General features: G+C 35.9%; 3 protein-coding genes across 3 annotated transcripts; 1 reads left to right on the forward strand and 2 right to left on the reverse strand.

Annotated features, from left to right (window-relative positions):
- Nucleotides 1–66: 66 nt before the first annotated feature.
- Rtc1 (RNA terminal phosphate cyclase 1) lies at nt 67–4,589 on the reverse strand. The gene is made up of 6 exons (XM_019046945.2): nt 4,335–4,589; nt 3,662–3,897; nt 2,706–2,876; nt 2,018–2,192; nt 1,151–1,400; nt 67–818 (listed from the first exon to the last, which is right to left on the reverse strand). The coding sequence occupies exons 1-6, from the start codon at nt 4,471–4,473 to the stop codon at nt 665–667; spliced, it is 1,125 nt and encodes a 374-aa protein (XP_018902490.1). The 5' UTR covers nt 4,474–4,589; the 3' UTR covers nt 67–664.
- Nucleotides 4,590–4,705: 116 nt separating this feature from the next.
- On the forward strand, nt 4,706–11,025 carry Gdap1 (ganglioside induced differentiation associated protein 1). The gene is made up of 5 exons (XM_019046947.2): nt 4,706–4,978; nt 6,184–6,376; nt 7,599–7,778; nt 8,762–8,965; nt 10,240–11,025. The coding sequence occupies exons 1-5, from the start codon at nt 4,865–4,867 to the stop codon at nt 10,533–10,535; spliced, it is 987 nt and encodes a 328-aa protein (XP_018902492.2). The 5' UTR covers nt 4,706–4,864; the 3' UTR covers nt 10,536–11,025.
- Nucleotides 11,026–11,685: 660 nt separating this feature from the next.
- Fitm (acyl-coenzyme A diphosphatase Fitm) lies at nt 11,686–16,358 on the reverse strand. Its single transcript, XM_019046946.2, has one exon. It carries the CDS (start codon nt 16,142–16,144, stop codon nt 15,026–15,028), a length of 1,119 nt encoding a protein of 372 aa, XP_018902491.1. The 5' UTR covers nt 16,145–16,358; the 3' UTR covers nt 11,686–15,025.
- Between the last annotated feature and the right edge of the window lie 4,587 nt (nt 16,359–20,945).

Consider the following 20,945-nt stretch of genomic DNA (forward strand, 5'->3'; position numbering starts at 1 on the left):
TGCTCCCTTGAACATGCTCTTAAAAGAAACTAGATCTTGAACAAGACAAATAAAAACTAAGAAAAATACATGGTAATTCACTAATGTTTATTTACACATATTTACAATTTGTGCACAAAAAAACTATCATTCTTATTTTGAGGATCAAAACTCTACAAAATAATGACTTGCTTCCTGTCATCTAATGCTTTCATAACTGAATGCAAACAGGATGTAGGATTCATACAGAGGATCCCAAATTGAACGGCAGAAACTTTGGGGATTGATTCTTCAAATTGAAACTACTGTATAGAAGACTATGTTTTTTCTAAAACAATTTTTGTTAGAGCCAATGCAAAGGAGGATACAGCCCCTCTAAGTTTCTACAAGAAATGGATTTTTTTCACATTTTGGCTACAGTTGTCATGAAGTCTTACATGAAATTGTAGACAAAGGGACATATTTATGCACTTTTGGTGATAGAGAAAGTAAGATATCTCCGTTATAATGACTCAACTGAAAAAATATTGTAGAACGAAATAGTCTTGTTTCAGTCCAAAAGATCGATCCCCAATATTCCCGCCATAGCGTTCGGGATACCCTGTATTTACACTTGACTAGTTTTTATATGCACAGGATGAAGAAGGCTACCATTCATACATGGACAACAAAACAAGCTGACCAATTAAGCAATTTTGTTGAAGCCTGTTCCGACACAAGTCACTAGAACTTTGTTTGATCCTTGTTTCAAATCGAAATCATCTTCATCATCTTGAACGAATGGCTCCAATTTGAATGTTACTCCAAAAAATTCCTTCAGATGCCTCAGGAATTGTATCCTATAACAAAAAACGCATTTTGTCAGATGATCCATAAAAGGACTCAAAAATGAACTTCCACAACCTACCGTACTCTTTGTAGGAAGGGAATTGCCATTTATCAATCTATAAGATCGTAATGAATCTGATACTGATATACATATTATAAATCTACATGATGAATAATCTTTCGCATAATGTAATACTGAAATCGTTCTCTGTATCTAACAGATTTTTAGGACAGGGCCAGATGATACTTGTTCAGACTCTAGAAGAGCCACATTGGCTGGCCCCCTAAAATTTGAGCCGAAGAGCTACGGAAGAGACAACATGCTCCAAAAAATTAGACTTACGTGTAAGGTGAGAGAGGGCCAAATAGGCATTGAGAGACATCTTTTTGATGGAGAGCCATCCACAAACAAACTAGTGATTGGTACGAGGAGTCCACACAGCCACCACGAGATATCTCTTCACACAGTCTAAAAGCGAGTTCCTTACCCAGGTCTTCTGGGACAGAGCGTGGCTCAGGAGGAATATTACACACTTGGTCAGCAGTGTAAAATACCTCAGCTGTAGACTCCGCGACTAGACTGGCTCCGAATCCTGTAAAGTAAATCGATAACAGTTAGCTTTAATAATTGGAGGGCATCACACATTGAGGAGTTGAGTGATGTTTTTATGAGAAATGATTTTTACTTGGTGAAAAATTAAGCATTACTCATCTTTCAATTTAACATATTAATTTCATTGCATCAAGCTATGCTGAACATTTTCCTACTCTCTGTAAAAAGTAACCTCCGGGTAAAATTGTGAAACATCGCCAGAGACTCATTCCCTAGACACATTACCTAAATACTTGATAACCTTACGTACATTCTATCTCTTGAATTTCAGAGCGTCATATCTTCATAACTCATCGAGCGTTAGGAAGTTTATTTTTTATTTTCACTGGTTTTCATGATCCACATGATATCACTGGATTGTTGTTCCTTACGACAAGATCTGTGGAAAATTGTCCAAGATTCCTTACCTGGAGTAAACAGAGATTATTAAGGAGACTAATTTAGTTTTACAAGCTTTACTTCAATGACATTAGTTTGATATTCATCCTGAACTAATTTGCTGATGTCAATTTCAAGTTCAACCTCAACTTGTCTTGTGAGTTGTATACAAGTTACAAAGAAATTTGAAATACTCTGTCAAATTTAGAATGAGCATACCTGGGGATTTTCCAGCATTCTGGCCTTTCAAATGATCAACTGTTATAAATACATCGGGAATAAAATTTAGAAGGACACTTTTGATACCATCAATGACACGATTCGACAAAACAGGTGAAGTCCGGAGGCTGAAAGCAGTGCCTCTTATCCTCTTTATTTTTCCAAAATCTTTTATCTGTGAGAAGGAAAAAATATAAAAAATGAAATACAAACAGACATTTGAAAGTGAGCAGCGGTATCCTAGCGGTACAAATGGAGACCAACTGTTTCCAATTAATGATTCTGCAACTGTTCTATTGAATGTATTGTACTTTAGAAGAAATGCGAATGTGCACACAGTTAGTGGGTTTCTGGGCTATGAGAAAATTATTGCTATTGTTATGGAGTGTTGAGTATGTTGTCCATTCACTGATTGAAGGGGCTTCTCTTATTGATATTTAAGTATTGCAATGAAATTGAAAAAAAAAGGGAAACTTTTTTGCATCACAAGTTGCCTTCTTTTCTTCCACATAAAATGCATTTTACTGATCTTTTAAAATCAAATGCATAAAAATGCAATTTTATTTTTCAATTTAGTGTTGCTTCCTTCTTCATCCCCAGGTCCTGTCCTGCAACTTAAATTAAGCGAAAAAAGAGTGTAATAGGAGTTTGGACCACCCTAAATGTATTAAAGGATGAAATGACAAACCTGTATGGGCTTCAGTTGCTTCAGGTTAGGACAAACAAAATGAATTTCACCGCCGCCTTCTGGTTCCATTCCTCTTTTACGAATTTTAAGGTCAATTCCTGGATCAATGATTAAAAATCGTCTGAGTAAAGGAAGAGCACCTGTTTTGAGAGAGTCAACTGATGGATCAATCTGAAAGGCAAACAAAAAAGTAATGGTTTGGTGAGGCAATCAATGGCAAAAAAAGAATCGTTGAGTTGAGATTGAAGGAGGGTGACATTAACAGCCTACAGTTGGCCTCGCCCTGGATTTTTGAAACTCGGACATCTTCCGTCCATTAGGGGTCTATACTTGATGGGAATGATTTTGTTTTAGCCCATCATAAAATCTTTTCAGTGAGATTTATTACCTTGAAATTTGGATCTGTAAGCTGAAAATGACCACTTTTTTTAAAGTTTTGTGTTGTTTTCTGACCAGAGAGGAAGAGGAATTCATAGTAATTTTTACATTGATTGACCTCTCTTATAGGTGCCATAAAAAATGAACACAAGCTATAGCCTGTTCTATATTTAGGTGCTATAGAATTTCAGACTTTACCTGGCTAGTCGATTTCTTATAATAGATCTAATACAGTGAAAGCTCGCTAAGTCAAATTATGTAGGGACCGAAAACAAATTAGACTTAAGCGGCAATTCGTCTAAACCGTAGTTCGATTTAGCGAGCTTTTACAGTGTCTTATTATTGGCAAAGGCTGAGAAAGTAAAAAAGTATCACTTTGCCTGTGCAGCCCTGATCCAATGAGTTATCTATGTTACCAGTCCAAAAGTTCCTTAGTCTGTAAGACAAAACTCTTGGAATAAAAAAACATGTAGTTCGGATAAAATTTTCTTTTAGGACTCTCGGAGCTCACCTCAGATGTTAATGAGACTGAAAACTGGCAAAAAAGAAATGAGAAACATTTAACTGAAGAAAATTACCTTATTGTTGGTGACTCCACGAAGAGTAATTTCAAGGGCTTTTTTACAAAATGGTGCAAAGGCCAAGACCGCTTCAAAGTAGTACCCAATTGCTCGTTGTTTACAGCATTCATGGTCAAATTTACCACCAGTCAACATTCCAGGTTGAAAGTACAAGGTGGTACCAGTTTCATTCACTTCAAGGACAGTGCCGTTCGTTAATTTATCAATCAATCGTAAGAGATTGATTTCAAACTCTAAAAGAAATAGCAGAAAACATTATATTCTAATCAGAAAAAAGTTTCATTCTAATTCGGGAGGCTACAGAAAGATATGATATTATGTGTATTTCTTTCTAACAGCCACAAAAAATTTTGATCTGCTGACTCAGAAGAATTGATCAAAATTTAAACATCAGATTGTAACAAAACAAGGTTGTTTAAATGTTTTCAAGCATGTCACCACTGGCCTCTAAAAGCCCTAGCAGCATAAAATGATGGAGATTGCTGTCCCGGCCCTTGAATGACTGAAAAATTTAACGTTACAGATGATTGAAAAAATATGTGCGTAGAACTTGATCATTAGTGTGGTTAAGTCAGGTTCACTGAGTTATTCCATCTCTGTTTCCGACATTCAAAAATTTTTGTAGTTTGCCAAAAGATAAATAAATTGAGAAAATACCAGCATAATTTACCTGCAAGTCCTGGTTCGTCGCTTTTGGATCTGATGTCGGTAATACGAATTGGCTTTGCACTTAGAACAGACAATATTAAACGCTGTCGAAAGAAATTACTTCCTTTGAACTCCAATAGATTACTTTTCACATTCTTCATTGTATAGATTTAAATAAGATCATCGACAGGAGTTAGAAAGATTAATTTTGATGACTTTTCTAGGAAACAAGCATGCCAACGAGAGTTGACACACATGGCAAACATAACCTAAAAATGTTCGAAACAAAAACACCTGTGTTTTTGTTGACTTTTGATTTAGACCAATGACAACCCACGTTTAAGTCACGTGATACAAGTCCTTAAAACTGTCACAGCGGGTGCCGATGAGTTTTGTTTTGTCATTTTTCTCAAAATACTTTTGATAATTTTGTGTATTTTTCCTCCTCATAAGTTGTTTCATTTATACGTTTGCAATTGATACATTCTGTAAATATATTTGTTATTTTTTGTTTTCGACCTCTCCACGTCTATTCACAGTCAAAATTCGATCATGGCAAGCTCGAGCAATGAAGGTGAAACAAGCTCCAAGTCTGTTGATAAAGATATTCATAAAAGCAATGGACTCCTGCTTTATTCCAACAAACACTCGTTCTATTCCCAGAAAGTGAGCCACTTATCTCTCTATTTTATTACCTCTTAATTTAATTTTCTTTTGGTTGACCACATGGCTATGTTAGCGTCGATTTTGATCAGTCTTTCCCTCCTCTCAACGCAGCCTCTTGGTCTTAGTTTTATTGTCATATTATTTATATGTTGACAGTAAAACTTGTGTAAAAAAATTGACTCTATCTAGATAAATTTTCATGGCCTCTAGAAGATTATTTCTTAGCTACTTTACAGAAGCTTCTTGCAATCCCTTAATGAACAGAGGCTGCTTTGTTAATTTGTGAGGAATAACTGAGCCAGAGTTTGTGCCGTAATTTTTGTCAGGCTGCCAGAGTGAAACAAGAAATCATCTTGATTCTAGTATTTAGTTATATTGTCATTGAGGAGTCTACTGATTTCTTATTTCCAGTGAAAGGTCAGCTTAATATTTTGGTTAGAACTCATTTATTGCGAATAAGGGTGTACGTAAGGGTAGCCAATTCCATGAACATAAGAATTCAAAGCTCACACAGAAGATTTTAATTTTTTGAAGTAACTAGTTATTATTATGATAAGAAAAGATGGATCGAAAATATCACAAGTTTGCTTCATGTTAACAAATTATGTTTTGCCAAATATGTTCTAGCAATGGCAAATCGACGGTGTAAGTCGGCAATCACATAACTCGCTTTGCGCCGTCGCAGACTTCCTATCATACTTTATTTCTTAAACGGAAAACTACTCATCGGCTATTCTTTAAAACTTTAGTGATTTTTCTTCTCTATGCGAAGAAAATTCTGCAAAAACTTTAACTAATCGTGTCAATTTGTTTTCCTCTAAAAAAATAACATAGAGGCGGAGATTTTCAAACACCGCAAATGAGTTATGTGATTGCCGTCTTACACCTTCGAAATGCTAAAAAGCTTCGACACTAGGAAATGAAATCTTTCATGCAAGCTTTGACTTTTAATATCAACAGCACTTGCTATTCTTATACCCTTATTGACAAAAGAAGGTGCTACTACTGCTACTTTGAATTTCAACAATCACAAAATACTGTATTATGACATTATTAGCGGTCAGTTTTCTGGTAAATTAACCTTAGGATATTTTTTCTTTGGAACTTTTCTCATGTAGTTTCTAAAGACAATAGAGCATGTAATAGAATCTAATTTCACCATTTTTACAGTCAGTTTCCTTCACTAAAGCATTTTCCTCTGTTAGGTAATCATGGCCTTGTATGAAAAGAAAGTGCAGTTCAAAACAAAATCAGTTGATCTTCTACAAGGTGAACAATTCCACCCGTGGTTTATTGAAATGAATCCTCTGTGCCAAGTACCTGTTTTGAAAGATGAAGGGAAAATCATCCCTGATTCCTCAAGGATTATAGACTATTTGGAAGATAATCTCAGCAACGGTATGTACAACAAATGAACCTAATTTAAGTAAGTAAGGGAGTCAAGTAATGTAGTAATCCAAATGTGAAAACTCCTCAGTATGACCATCAAATCTATACTTACGGCAACTCTTAAAAGTAACGCCGAGTAAAAACTTTGCTGCAAAGTCAGTTTCGACAATAATGCTGTTACGAAGGTTTTCACAACCCGTTTTTGCCTGGAGGGGAGAGTTAATTTTGAATTTTCAAGAATGTGTTGATAAATGCTTTTGGATTTCTGAAGAATTAGAAAATTATTCCATGAGAAGCTCAACAAGTATTACTCATTTCCTATAGAGATATGGTTTTTGACTCTTTTTCATGACTCTCGGAATATATGACCCAGATGTTGGTTGAGGAGTACTGCAAGTGGGGCCTCGAGGTTAGTGTCCGTAAGACGAAAAAGATGTCAGTCGGGGGTGCTCAGCAAAGCATAGTCCTAGAGAATGGTCAACATATAGAAAATTGCGAACAATACAAGTACCTGGGGGTGAAGCTAATTTCAGATGGGGAGTTGGATCTGGTCTTTCGGGACTATAATCTTCAAGGAAGGAAAGCCATCGCCATGCTTAATGGGATCCTTTGGGACCAAATGATTTCCAAGGACAACAAAAAGAGGATTTGTAACTTGGTTGTCAAGCGTATAATCACCTATGGCAGTGAGTGTGGCATTTGAAGAAGCGGACCCAAGAAATGCTCAAGGCGACAGAGATGGATTTCTGGCAAAGATCGGCTGGAATCTCAAGGAGACAATGTATTAGGAATGAACGAGTCCAAGAGATAATGGGTGTTGAGGGGACAATTGTGCACAATATCATGACCAAGTAATTGGTATGGTATGGGCATGTGCAGAGAATGGCTGATACCAGGTTGCCAAAGAAGGTGTTGGAGTGGGTCCCCCCAGGTATGCAACGTAGAGGGCGTCCGTGAAGAGATGTCAGCTTCCGGAGGATCTCTACCATGACAGATTTCTGTGACGGGTAGGCATCACAGAGCGCCTTAGCGCGCTGTAAAAGCGACTTATTCATATATACTCTTTTTCATTGATAATTGTGGTGTAAAATTTATGCAATTAGTTTTTAACAGCTGGAAAAGTAAAAATAAAAAAAAAAAATTATCCGTACAAATAATTTGTTTCGGTCATACCTTCACCACAGAGTTGATGATATGCACGATACTATTTAAAATATTTATTTTTCCTCAGGTCAACCTCGATTGGTGCCCAATGATCAAGGATCAGAAGTGAAGGTAAAAGTTATCCAGTATCGAGATCTTTTGGATGAAGTGCCCATTGGTTTGTTGACAAAGGGCTCATTCTTCCACCCAGAATTTCTGAAAAACACGATGCCTCCCTTCGTTGGAGCTTATAGAACCAAATTCCATGGTAAAAAATCCATCTATTCACCAGTTTTTTTGTTTTTAATTTTTCATCTCAATTTGAAAGTTTTCTTGTATTTATCTGAAATTCATCTTCAAATGGTGCTGCTATAAGGCAGAATGAAAGAATTATGACGAGGATATTGTAATTCATGAAGGGTTATGCAGGTGCAACTAACACTCTTCCTTGAGGGTCATTACTATCATAGCCCATTGTTCTGATGTAGGTGGTTTGGAACATAGCACAGAGTTTGCATTTGAGACTGTCTCCTTCTCAGATATGAAGGCCGGTAATATTTAGGTTGTTTTTTTTCAAGAGTCCTTGAAACAAACTTTAAGGAGCATTTGCAACAGGACTTATAGTGTAAATAATGCAATGAGTAGTTGAAGGAATAATTCTGTCAGCTTCATTCACTCAATTTGGCAACATCATTTTTTTTTTGCCTAAGAGGAGTGAGACCTCCGCGGCTGAGACCACGCTGGCTTACAAGTGGCTCTATCTGTAAATACTCTTTCTTTAACCCCCTCAGATTGTTCAGAGGTTAATCAGAGATTAGCTGTTGTATGAAGGACTTTAAAATTAGCATATTGTTAGCTTACAAGAGACAAAGAGAGTAAATGAGCCACATTTTGCTTTTGCACATAGGAACTACAATTACTGGCTCATTTTAAAAACAGCATATGTGCCATCAATTTCTAATGCATCATTTCTCTATGGTGTTTTGATGTGTGAGCCAGAAATTGTAATTCTTTAATGCAAAAGGCAGTCCTAACCGAATAGGTTTAACTGCAATCAGCCTAACTGTATTCTTTGTTGCCTAATCTCTTCTTGAATCTTATTCATTCTCTTTGGCAAAATACTCATACCCTTTTGAAAGAGAAATGTGGATGTTTTAAAAAACTTTCTTAAGTAAGCTATCTCGCAACTCGACTTAAATTTTTCTCTTTGGAGATTAATTTTGTTGATCAATGTTTTTCTCCTGATTTTAGAATCCTTTTTGAAAAAAGCAGAGGCACTTCGAGGACTGGCAACTTCAGACTCAAATAGCAATATCAAAGAAATTTTGCTAGGAAAAGCTGAAAAGCATGAGGAAGAGCTAGCAAAATGTATGGACAAAGAACTGTACAAGAGCACTTTAGATGATGTTGACTTAGTTCTAGATGAAATTGAAAAAGAACTATTTAGTCATGATGGTAAGTTTAGTTTTATGTAGTCAAAGATTTTCATCAGAAAAGAGAATACTTATAATCATCTGGATTCTTACTTTTCATTCGTTTTCCAGAGTTTAATTCATTTGGCCAACAACTGATATTAATAAACTTCGAGTTATTAGCCAAAAATCAGGAGAAAACACACAATTTTGGGCTGTACTTTTTTTATTCACAAGTTAGGGGTGAGTTCCAAACTTATTTTGCGATCAAATTCCAGTTCTCACTTAGAAAAACCTCCCTGGGTGAGAAAGAAAGTTCAGCTCTCTAAAGGCGGCGCCCTTTAAAACAAATTTGATGATACTTCTTGCTTTTCAAGTTTCTTGAGTAAAAACTTCTCTTCCCTGCTCTACTGATACCTATAGAATAATTGAGCAAGTTGTCTCCAGCTTTTAAAACTTCTGAAGAATCTACTCATGTCCATTGAATCAAATAACAAACAGAAGTGCTTCGAAGCCTAACCTATGAAAATTGTTAGTTTTTTTATTTTATTTTTTTATTTAGTATAAATTGGTACAATTAAAACAATAAACGTTGTTATGGTCCCTGTCAGAAGGTCTACGACTATTTATAATAATATGTTAGCTCTAAAAATTCATCTATTATATTGCAGGCTTTGGTAATTAATAGATTTTTGGCGTTGTTGAGGAAGGTCCTACTGTCCTCAATATATTTAACTGGTTTTGGAAGTTTATTACAGAGACCGGCTGCTAACAAACCAAGGGAACTAAAAAATTTGGTGGATTTCATAGAGGACAGTTTTACATGGCTACCACCTCTGGTTGCACACGATTAGGCATTTTTGAAAGTGACAAAAATGATCTCATTTTCCCGAACTAATTTTAAAGGTTCTAAACGACAGTTAAAAACCGATGCTTCCTGAAATATTCTCTGCAGAAGGCAGTTTTTTTAAACCAAAAATTGGTCATAAGACATGCTTCTGCCTTTTCATCACCTCTTGTATTTTTTTAGCACCACCTCATATTATACTTCAAATGAGAGTTGACATGTCTGTAATTGAATGAATTCATCCCTCGTCTGGAAATCACCTTCCTTTCTCTACTCATCTAGTAACTCATAGAGGCCAGTTTGTTAATTACTTTTTGAGTTTGAGCATCTCATTTCAATTTATCATCAATGTATATTCCCAGAAACTTGACTAGTTCTAATGCTTTTATCCCTGCGATAGTTGCTAGTTACTCACTAAATTTATGTTTCTTAACTAACTGAAATATATTCTTTTCTTTTTTATATTACAGAAATGGATGATTGGTGGCTTTGCTCTGACAGGTTCACCGTAGCAGATATATCATTGAGCTTATTACTGCATCGGCTTAATAGTGTAGGCTTATCTCATCGATTTTGGGGAAATGGAAAACGCCCTCTTTTAGAAAACTACTTCAACCGGGTTACACAGAGAGAGTCTTTCATCAAAACAATTCCATCTTTGCAATCGCCCCCCAGTTTGGATTTAAGTTCTCAACTTCTGGTAGGTTCAGTTGTATTCCTTGTAGTTGTAACAATTTTCTTCTATTTCAAGCGGAAATCTAAATGAAAGTCCTCTATTGGTTGAGGATTGGTTTATGAAAGGGTCTTAGTCTAAACGCTAACACAAGTTGATATTTATTATATTGTTCAAGAGAATATTTTTTTAAGCTACATACTTTTGAAGTTTTTTATTTTTTTAAATTTTGGAAGCCTTGATGGTTTTAAGTTGATGAACTGCTTGTTCATTGCTATTAATGTGCATTTTTAAGTTTTTTGTTGTATTTGTGATAATAGTTGATTAGAGTTATCTATCCGAAAAATTTAAGCAGTTGATGAAAAATTGATTGAATTTTATTCACAGCAAGTACAACGATTGAATTTAACAGCTTCTTTGAAAAAAGGGTGTATACACTGTAGATATTTCGCAGTACTTAAGCTCTTTTTCACAAAGGCAGTTAAATGTTGCAATATTAGTAAATTTTGTTTTTACAATCAAAAGTTTGTGAAAATTCTGTTTGTTTTTAGTAGGCCATTAAAGTTGTTCATTGGAAAGTTGATGGTAATGTTCTCTTTATTTCCTCTGTGTACTTGGTGCTAACTTTTAGAATGAATAGGAACGTAAAGATTCCAATCCACGCTGTTGAACATCAAAATTTGAATTATCTTCATAAAATTACAATTTGGAGATTATTCATCTCTACACGTTTTTTATATTAATCTATGTTGCTCTTATAAATTCGCACTCTGCAATATCCTAACACCATATGTGCCTTACCCTCTGAAGGCAATTGAGTAATTGAAGCGCGGGGTCCAGAAAGTGCATTTCTTGGTTGTGGTGTCTCAGGATCTCTGTTAACGTTTCATCCACTATAATTAAAGCAAACGCATGGAATTTGTCAAAAATTTTACTGAATTTTCTTCCTAATTTTACAATGCTGAAAACCAAAAATTTCAGAAAATTCACCTGATAATTTGCTCTTTAAAATATTGATTAGCAGCGGGATACTAAAATACCGCAGTCAAGAAATGCTTTTTCAGCACCCAGCTCTTCAATTTACATCATAAAACGTCATCACTATTATCCTACCATCCCTCATTGCCTTCTTCCGGGAAGTATCCAATTCAAAACTTGTTTGGACAACCTCTCAAATTTTCATTTCTTTTAATATTCGGAACCGAAGAAAACAGAAAAGGACAAGAACAATAAGGAAACAGAGTAACAAATAAAAAATTTATTTTTGAAAAAAAATGAAGAAACACATAAGTTAACAAGTATTTTTTCAACAACAAAACTGCAGGAACGCGTTTCTCGTCCGAGATGTTTCAAAATCTTTGCTTCTATTTTATTTTATCAAAGGAGAGCACACTGACGCTGACACTGCTTAAAATCTGCATACATTATTATTCACACAGAGAAGAAAAATCAGGGAGGTTCTTGAGAAATGATGTTGAGTATTTTTCAATTTTAAAAATAAAATGTGTCAGAAATTCTGCAGTGTTGCAAACTGAGATACACGTTCCTGCAGTCTCACTGTTGATTTGTTCCACATTTAAATAACTGATTGATCAAAAAAAGCCTACTTCCAAGAATAAATTAACTTAAGATAACGGCACCCGGTACAGAGATGAAAGTGACAATATAGCTCATTAACCAAGGATAGCATAACATTCCAAAAATTACAAATAAAAAAGTGTAAAAATGTCTTATAGAACAGCTTAAGTATTTCAGTACTTAGAAAAAGCATTGAAAACTATGGATGATTGACGAAAAATACTCTTTGCAACCCATGATCATAGACTTGATTAGTTGGGTTTTTTTTTTTGCTCCTCCCATGCATTTGCTCCAAGTTGGCACAATACTCTTTAACAACCAAACTAGATACATATTGATGACTTAACTTGCAAACGTCGTACATTCATATTATCCCTTTGTCAATATGTTTAATAATTTCCACTCCTATGAATTTTATTTTTTGATAGAAAAAAAGCTCTACGGTTTAAAATTCTGATAGGAAATTCATTCTGCAGAAAGAACACATCACGCAATTACATTGATTACTTTTACCCATGGGCGTATTTACACTGAAAGTATTTATATTTATGTTGCTCGTAAAACTTATGCACATGGTTCCTTTTAGCATAAATACATACACTTTAAACATTAAGTGCGACAGGAGATCTGTGATGTTGCAAAGCGAACTGGTTTCTAAGTTTCATCATCGATATGGCTAGAAGACCAGGACAATCAATTGTAAAATTCTGACAACAAGTACAAATTAGTTTCTACCTTAAAATATTTTCTTGTACTGATTCTGTTTTGAAAAATACATTCTTAAAACTAAAAATAAATACATTCAAAATTACCTAGCAAATCTTTCTCAACACCAAGAAAATAAAAATGCCTCTATTATTCCCTTCACCTCTCGAAAAAAATTTCCTTACAGAAATAAACACTAGTTCTGAGCAATAACACTGATAATTACATACTACTTACACTAAATCTTTTAAAATAATTGTGTTTGGCAAGCTGAGATTTTCTTGTTAAAATGAGACTTCATTTGGCAGGTGCTTGAGCTAACTCAGAGGCAATTTTTACATAATCATAAGAGAGATTGAAGAAGTTTTCAAAGACAAGGATGTAATTATGATGATAGACAAATGGTGACAAAAAAATAGTTACCTAAGCATACTGTAAGAGCACAGAAATTAAATTGGACGTCATTTAAACCCATATCAAAAAGTAGAAATAGTTATTGCAATAAATTTGATTTTAAATGGTTGAGAAAAGAGCTCCCACTTTTGATAAAATCAATTGTGAGTGGTGCTCTTATTTTCGAGTTTTATGGGCTAAAATCAACCAATCAAAAATCTTAGACAGATGATACACTGCACATCATCTGCCATCTGGTCAACATCATGTGCAAGCATTGGGCCTGCAATACGTACCAGCAGTAAGGGCTTGGAATTCTGGTGCAAGCATCATATAAATTAAAAGTTCTGTGCAAGTGAGCTTATGAAACCGTTTGAAACAGAATTAATTCTGTGAGCAAAATAATCAAAATAATTTAGTTTTCCTACGGCCACCTCACCGGTAAGTGATGATGATTTATGACAGCTAATAAATGATAGGTCAATTTATGACATTATTAATTCTTGTTGTCAAGGCACAGGTGTGTTTCCTTCAAGAATTAGACTCAGCATGGAGATTGTCTTCAAGGGGAAAAATTATTTCCTACTAGAGTTTGATGACTTCTCATTAAGGACACAAGTAAAAAAATAATTGACTCAGTCAACATCCTTAACTGATATTAATTAAGTATGCAGAAAAATCATTTACCTAGAACAAAACAATATTTCATATTTATTAAATCTTCACACATTTTGGCATTAAGTAAGTTTTTCAATAATGCTTGAACCCACTTCGTACATGTATACCGATGAATACATTTATCTGGTAGCACTCAATAAAAACATCAAAGGACACACCAATAAAAAATATCAAATCATCATTATCATCATCAATCAAAACATCATTAAAAAATATGAGGATAACGTGAACTGTGCCAGGATGGGAGAAAAAAAATCGCCCAAGTCACCAGTGCCAAGTAATGGTAAGTCATTACTCATGAACATTCGGATGAGTTCACTTTTTATGGTTTTTGGATGCTTATTGGAGAGTAAAATTCTAGGTGAATTTAAGTACTGCCATAGAATATTTTTGAAAATTTTGAAGTGCTTGCTTATGCAAAGAGGTTTCTGCTTAACAAAAAACTTTCAGCACATTTTCACTGAAAAATTACTTGAATGTTTCTATTTTCATGCTAGAAATGTTTTAAATTATATTGACGCTTCTGCATCATCAACATAGTAAGTGGCTGGCACAGAGTAACATGTCCTTGAAAAATCAGAGAATTTTGATGCAGACTTAGCTTTATTTTCTCCAGCCATAATATTGTATTTTCTATATTTCAGGCGAATTTCTGCTCAAAAAATTTGCGAATAGAATTTTTAAGAAAGATTGGTAAACATTGAATGGTCTAGGATATTTGAAATTCAGGAAAACCTGTCACCCTGGGACCACATCTCAGCAAATTCGGCCATGCTTTACATCTGAGAGGGTGGCAGAAATCTCTTTGGCTTTATGTGAAAATTTTCTCATTTGAGCGCTCATTCTCTGGAAATTTGTCTTATTCTGTGGAAAATTTGAGATCTTCCATACTGAATTTACTTGCAATTTTCAAGTTTTAAGTATTCTCGATTGCAATCAAAAAAAAAGGTTAAAACAGAAATCAAGAAGATTTCCAAGTCACTTCATATACCATGTTTCTTGGCATAGATTTGCATGAGGATAGCACATGAAAAGCTTTCTGGAAAACTTGTCGCTCTTAGAAAGTTTTGAAGAACATAACACGTAGCTAAATTTACACAAATTTGACAGGTGCCAGATTGCTTTCCAGCCTTCAGATAAGTACCCACCTTCTGCTAAAATGAAAAGAGCCTTTGAACTTAGCTGCCATAATTCATAGTTTTGCACATTATTTTTTTGTTTTTTAATTATCAACTTCTACTCCCATTTGATTGGGTAGACTTTTGAGTCTGTAGCCCGTAAAGAGGCATTCCTAAGAATGTAGGAATTCGTTCACCTTTCTCATTGACAATGTTATTTCTTTTCTTTCTTGGGGGTGGTACTATAGAGGCAGTATCTTTGAAATACTTGAAGTCACCCTCCCCTGGAGCATAAGGTAGCACATGAGGATAAGCAAACCACACTTTGTATGTTATGAACCATGAAAAAACTGCAATGATCCCACTGATCAATTTTTCCGATACATCATGAAAGTAGATCATTGTGCTAATGAGCATTACATTCCAAATAATAACAAGAGCGGTTATACCTATGAACAAACCGCGAATATAACTTGTAAACTTGCTGTAAGAAATTTTTACACACTCAAAGTCTTTAGCAGACAGATTGGACAATGGCCCATTGCTCTGACTTTTACTTTGACGGGTGTGCTCCTCATTCCGAATAAAGTCTTCTATGGTTTCCCAACCTTGAATAACTTTTGTTTCTTCTATAAGGATTAGCATACTGTAAATTAAAAGAAATGTGTGACCAGATATGTCGAACCCTCTCCAGAAATGTTTCCCTGAGATGCAGTCAATTTTATTTAACTTTGATATTTCTTTGGAGGGTTCTCTTCCAATACAACTGCCAACATTAGACTCAATGTAAACAAAGAATTTTGTGAGGAAAAACCAAAATCCAGTAGCAACGACTAAGCGCGCTAGGTGTTTTAAGATTCTGTCACGCTTCCCACTACAGTAGACGAAACTTGTCAGCAGGATAAATGGAAAAGCCACTATTAACGTCCAAAGCCAGCCAAGTTTGACAAAGTAGAGATTGAGAAAGTTGTCAGATCTTGAAAAAAAAGTTTTAGGGATAGGCATTTGTTTACCGATCACTGATATGAGGAATAGGGCTAAGGCATATCCTCTGAGGACGTTTGTAGGGGTGAACATTACTTTCTTGCAGCCAAATAACAAGACCATGAGAAATATTTTCTTCACTGAAGAAGGATCAGGAAGCGGTTTAGTGCCTTTTGTTTCCCATTTGGAGGATGAGAGATTACTCGGCCGGAAGTTAGAATGAATCGGAGTTCTTTTGGATGCCATCTCACATTTCGTTGATAACACTTCACAAAACACAGAGCCACTGGTGGTTTATTTCTAAATTTGGAGGATACTAGCGAATAATGACTGGGTGAATAAATTACATTTTTATTTCTTGCAAAATAAGACTAATATTGAGAGATTTGGTAATTCGTCACAGGGGAGACTTCGAAAGTCGAAAATTTGCATTGGTGTTGCGTGTTTTTGAGGTTATGTTTTGATTGTTTTGTTGATTGTTGCTGCGTGGAGTCGTAATTGACGCAATAACCAAGAACCCTTTCAATTGGTTGAGGAGGTATCGCGGCAAAAACGGTACAGCTTTGAATAAAAAGAAACAGGAACGATTTCTGGGATTCCATTTTTAGGTACTCTGCATCTAACATCTCGCAGATTTTTTTGGATTTCTGTGCAAGTATTTTTCAAACATCTACAACTACAAACACCCATACTAAGCCGGTTAAAAATAAATATCTCATCAATCCTTGGTCGGAAATTTGACGGGGGAGGCTTTAGGACCCTCTGGACCCTCCTGTCTATGAAAAATCGTTTAGCAGAGAAATACTGAAAATCGATATATTCCCAAAATCAGATTTTCCTCTTTTTTTCTTCTTCTTTTGTATACTTCCCTTTATAATAATAGCAGGTACCTACCACCTCAATGGCCCCTCGCCTGGCTAAATCACATATTAATTCGAAGAAAATCAATATTGACACTTATCGAAGTGTTGAAAATTCCTGTCGCAGGTGGGTTAGCATGGTTGACAGGTGTCTATCGATCAGGAAGGGCGTTAACCGCTCATATTTAAGTATACCCGGCGGTTTTTAAGTCATGGGGGTTCTTGCTCTTACAGTTTTGTTAGGATCGAACAAGTAGTTTTTAACCGTAATGGGTCACTGGTTGAGCGGCTGTCCAACAAAAGCGCAACACGGACTCTCAGTCTTATCCATCGCGAAGCAGAGCCTAATTTATTAATATACACCTCTCGGAAGTAAGACCTCTTCCAACCGATTCTGTTGTCAGCCTTCATCGATTCCACGTTGAAGCCTCGTGAATTATTAAGGAGCTCATCACGCTTGAAAGGCCGGCCGCGCGTCACGTGCGCCTGATGCCTAATCACTTGGGAATTGCGAAAAAATCAATTTTTATGCGATCGGTAACGACGCGACGGGTAAACGGCTCGAGGTGAGTCCGGGAGAACCCGGAGAACTGAATGAAATTGAAGCGACTGGAAGTTTCGTCTGAAGTAGAGGCAGGGAAATAGCGCGCATTGATGAAGGCGCAGAGATACAACTATTCGTGCTTGATGGATGTCCGTGTTGCGTCTGTAAACTTGAAGGCGCTTTAGCGTGAGGCGCGAACTAGCAATGCCCCGCGCTCTAGGTTGGCGGCGCCTTCATCATGTAATTTTGAGTCGTCTTGTCTTGTATTCTGCCATGCAGAGAAAGAGCGCCGTATGAACATTCGAGAGTTGTCAAACTGCCTTCATTAAAATGTTTATTTTTGAGGAAATTTATGAATATTTTTGCCTGAAATTTTCAGGCACTTTGGGTGACATCGCGAACAAAATTATCTGAAAAATTGGAAGAAAAATGGACTACATTTTGCAATTTGAAACTATAAATTCTAGCCCGGTTTAAAAACGACGTATAAGTACCATTAGGTAGTTTCTTTTTTCAGAAGAGCCAGAATTTATATTTCCAAATCGCAATATGCAGTCCAAATATTCATAAGTATGCCAGGAAATTCGTGTTTTATCAAAGGAAATTAGGCAAAGCGCGAAAGGCTCATTCGGCGTTTTTCCTTAGCACGGCAGTATTTTTGTAGCAGGTTGAATGGCAATCATTAGAATACTTTATAGACCTTTTTAAATTTTATATTAATACAAAATATATTACACATAATTTCACGCGAGCACAAGTACAACTAGAGTACCTACGTATGTATCGTGATGAAAGAAAAACACTTACTGACATGTTAAAGTTTTTATTCATAATTTATTTCTCAAAATAGAACCAGCCATCACTCTAACAGCACATCTTTAAGGAGTGTTAACTTTAATTAGAAGTAGGCATGACGCATTGACGTGGCATATCGATGATGAAACTACCAGATCACGTATCTCGGTTTGCGACGTTGCGGTTTCAGGACATTTTGTCAACGATTTTTTGTCCAGTAGTTTACGCCCACACGTAAAATAAGCAACAGTGACTTGGTCCAAGCATTATATTTTGGTCGGTATGTAAAATTATATTGACAATATGGAAATGAGAAATTGAGAGAGAAGGAGGTGTTGTTATGGTTGCTCATTTTCTAAATGAAATGTTATTACTTTTTCCTTTTGAATCATCTTTTTAAATTGTCATTGGTGAATATTTGGTTTTATTTCTATCCTTAAAATATTGAATGTACAATACCTTATATACGTATAGTTACTTTTTTTTATTTTTATATTTTCTTTACGAAATTATCACTTCATTTTGAAAACATTTATATTTTTAAAACGCGACAAATATTCGTAAAACCTTTTCCAAGCGACATTAATCTCAATGAGTCGCAGTTGTGCCGACGGAAACTGCAAAAATGAATAAAAGAGGTAAAAAAAACCAAGAAGCACGCAATCTTAAGTTTTAACCCATTTGTACATCGATCTTTTAGAGTCAATTACGTCAAATTTTGAGCGTTTTGTTCCGCGCACACCTCGCTGCAGCACAATAAAAGCACAAAATGTAAAAGAAAAAATTAAAGTGCTTTGGAAATCATTAAATTTGACACGGAACCACCAATATTTAAAAAACACACATTCTATTATTATTGCTCCTTTGATAAATTGATACATATTTTTTCCCCATCAATTTAAATGAGAATAATCAATGCAGAGTGTGCAAACATTTCAAAATCATGAGTTAAAAAACGCTGACTATGCGAGTATAAATATTAAAGCCTAACAGAGCGGAGCAGCGTGCTGCCAGCGCGAGAGGCTCACTGGCGCCTACAAACCTAAGTGGATACTTCACGCATTGCGCAATGCTTGAAGTATCCACTTAGGTTTGTAGGCGCCAATGCACGTTTCGCGCTGGCCGCCCGCCCGCCGTGCGACGGCGCCTGAAGCAACTATTTCACAACAGAGGTGTTGCTCAGTAATATACGAAATTGAACGTATTAAGAATGACAGGCATCCTTTAAAAGTACAGATCTTTCCTCGCAAAATAAATCAAGATACTTATCGTACACAGGAAAAATCTAAGAGCCTTTAGCTGAGGCAAATATAGAGGTTTATCCGGTTCAGGTATAACAAGGTGGGAATTTCTTGAAAGATAATTAAGTCCTGTTACACCAAAGAGGTGTAGAGAGTTTTAGTGAATTTTGTCTCATGGAATGGAGGCTCCCCCATTTTTACCGAAACTCTCAACTATATATTATTCTCCGTTGGACCTAACAGACAAAACAAAAAAAGAAACAAGCAAATCCTCATTCTTCCAAGACATTATATATTTTCATCCAAAAACGTCGTGAGCAATTGTCGTTTGTATTTACATGTGGGCCAATTAACTTTGGGTCTCAACTGGCACGTGGACCAAAACTCCCGTGCCGAAAAAACGCGTGGACGTAAATTACTGGAAAATCAAGTGCGCGGACAAAAAATCGTTGACGAAATGTCCTATGACCGACGTTCAGAGACTTCCTGTCATACTTTATGCTTTAAATTGAACTCAACGTCAGTTCAACTTCCGTGTTATTTCTTCTCTGTGCTAAGAAAACTCACGATCAGTGACAATTTAAAGGAATGTTATGAGTTTTTCCTAAAAAAAATAAAATGGGAGTGGAGATTATTAAACCCTGCAAACGAGATACGTGGTCCAGTAGTTTCACAGATATGCGATGAATATGGACCCTGAGGTCTTCCACGTTAATTGAAAGGTATCGACAAGGTCCGATTTATGGCCTACCCTGAAATTCTTCAACTCTACAATTTGTTGCTCTTTGCAGGCCTATATTCTTGGAAATACATCATGATTTGGCCATCTCTAGTCTCTTTATCGTCGCGAGTTTGCGGTCGAATGCCTAAAAATCTGCATTTTTCGCCCTAATCGGCCTCAAGCCCATAGTCAAGCCAGTATTAGACCTGAAAAGAGACCTGCTGAAATGACCAAAACCACCTAGTGGGACACACAAGAAAAAAAGTAAATAAATAAAACCAAAATGATGTATTTCGTAAAATTTAGACCCTCAATGATCAAAAGAGCATAGCTGATTTGAGGAAATTCAGGCAGCGCCTAGAAACGGCCCTTATCAATAACCCGTTCTTCACACTCTCTTTCGATATAATACTCTTCAGATCGAGCATACTCTCACCAATTAAAATCAGACTATTATCTACATGGTCGCGTATTTTGAGTAAACTCAACCTTAACTTATTTCAAATTCCAAAAATAAGAGACACGTCAACGAGCGTTGATGACGGCGCAGAGATACAACTATTCGTGCTCGATGGATGTCCGTGTTGCATATAAGCAAAATCGAAGGCGCGATGGCGTGAGGCGTGAACTCGCATGCTGCCAATGAAAGATACGGGAGAAAAGTTAAAAGAACGCGGCTCGATTATGTCTTTCCTATCTTCGGCTGCGTTGACATCCGATTTTTTCCTTATTTTTCAATTCTACATCTGATTTTTTTTTTAGAATGTACCTATTTGTAGACTGAGGTGAGGTGAGGAAATCTAAATAAAGATTGTATGTACCAGCCCCATAACTCCTCCAGTAGAGATAGTCGAGTCAATTCGGCCCGACTTGGGATTTTTACGAT

This window comes from Bemisia tabaci, chromosome 1, assembly GCF_918797505.1.
Source record: "Bemisia tabaci chromosome 1, PGI_BMITA_v3".
Lineage (NCBI taxonomy): Eukaryota > Metazoa > Arthropoda > Insecta > Hemiptera > Aleyrodidae > Bemisia > Bemisia tabaci.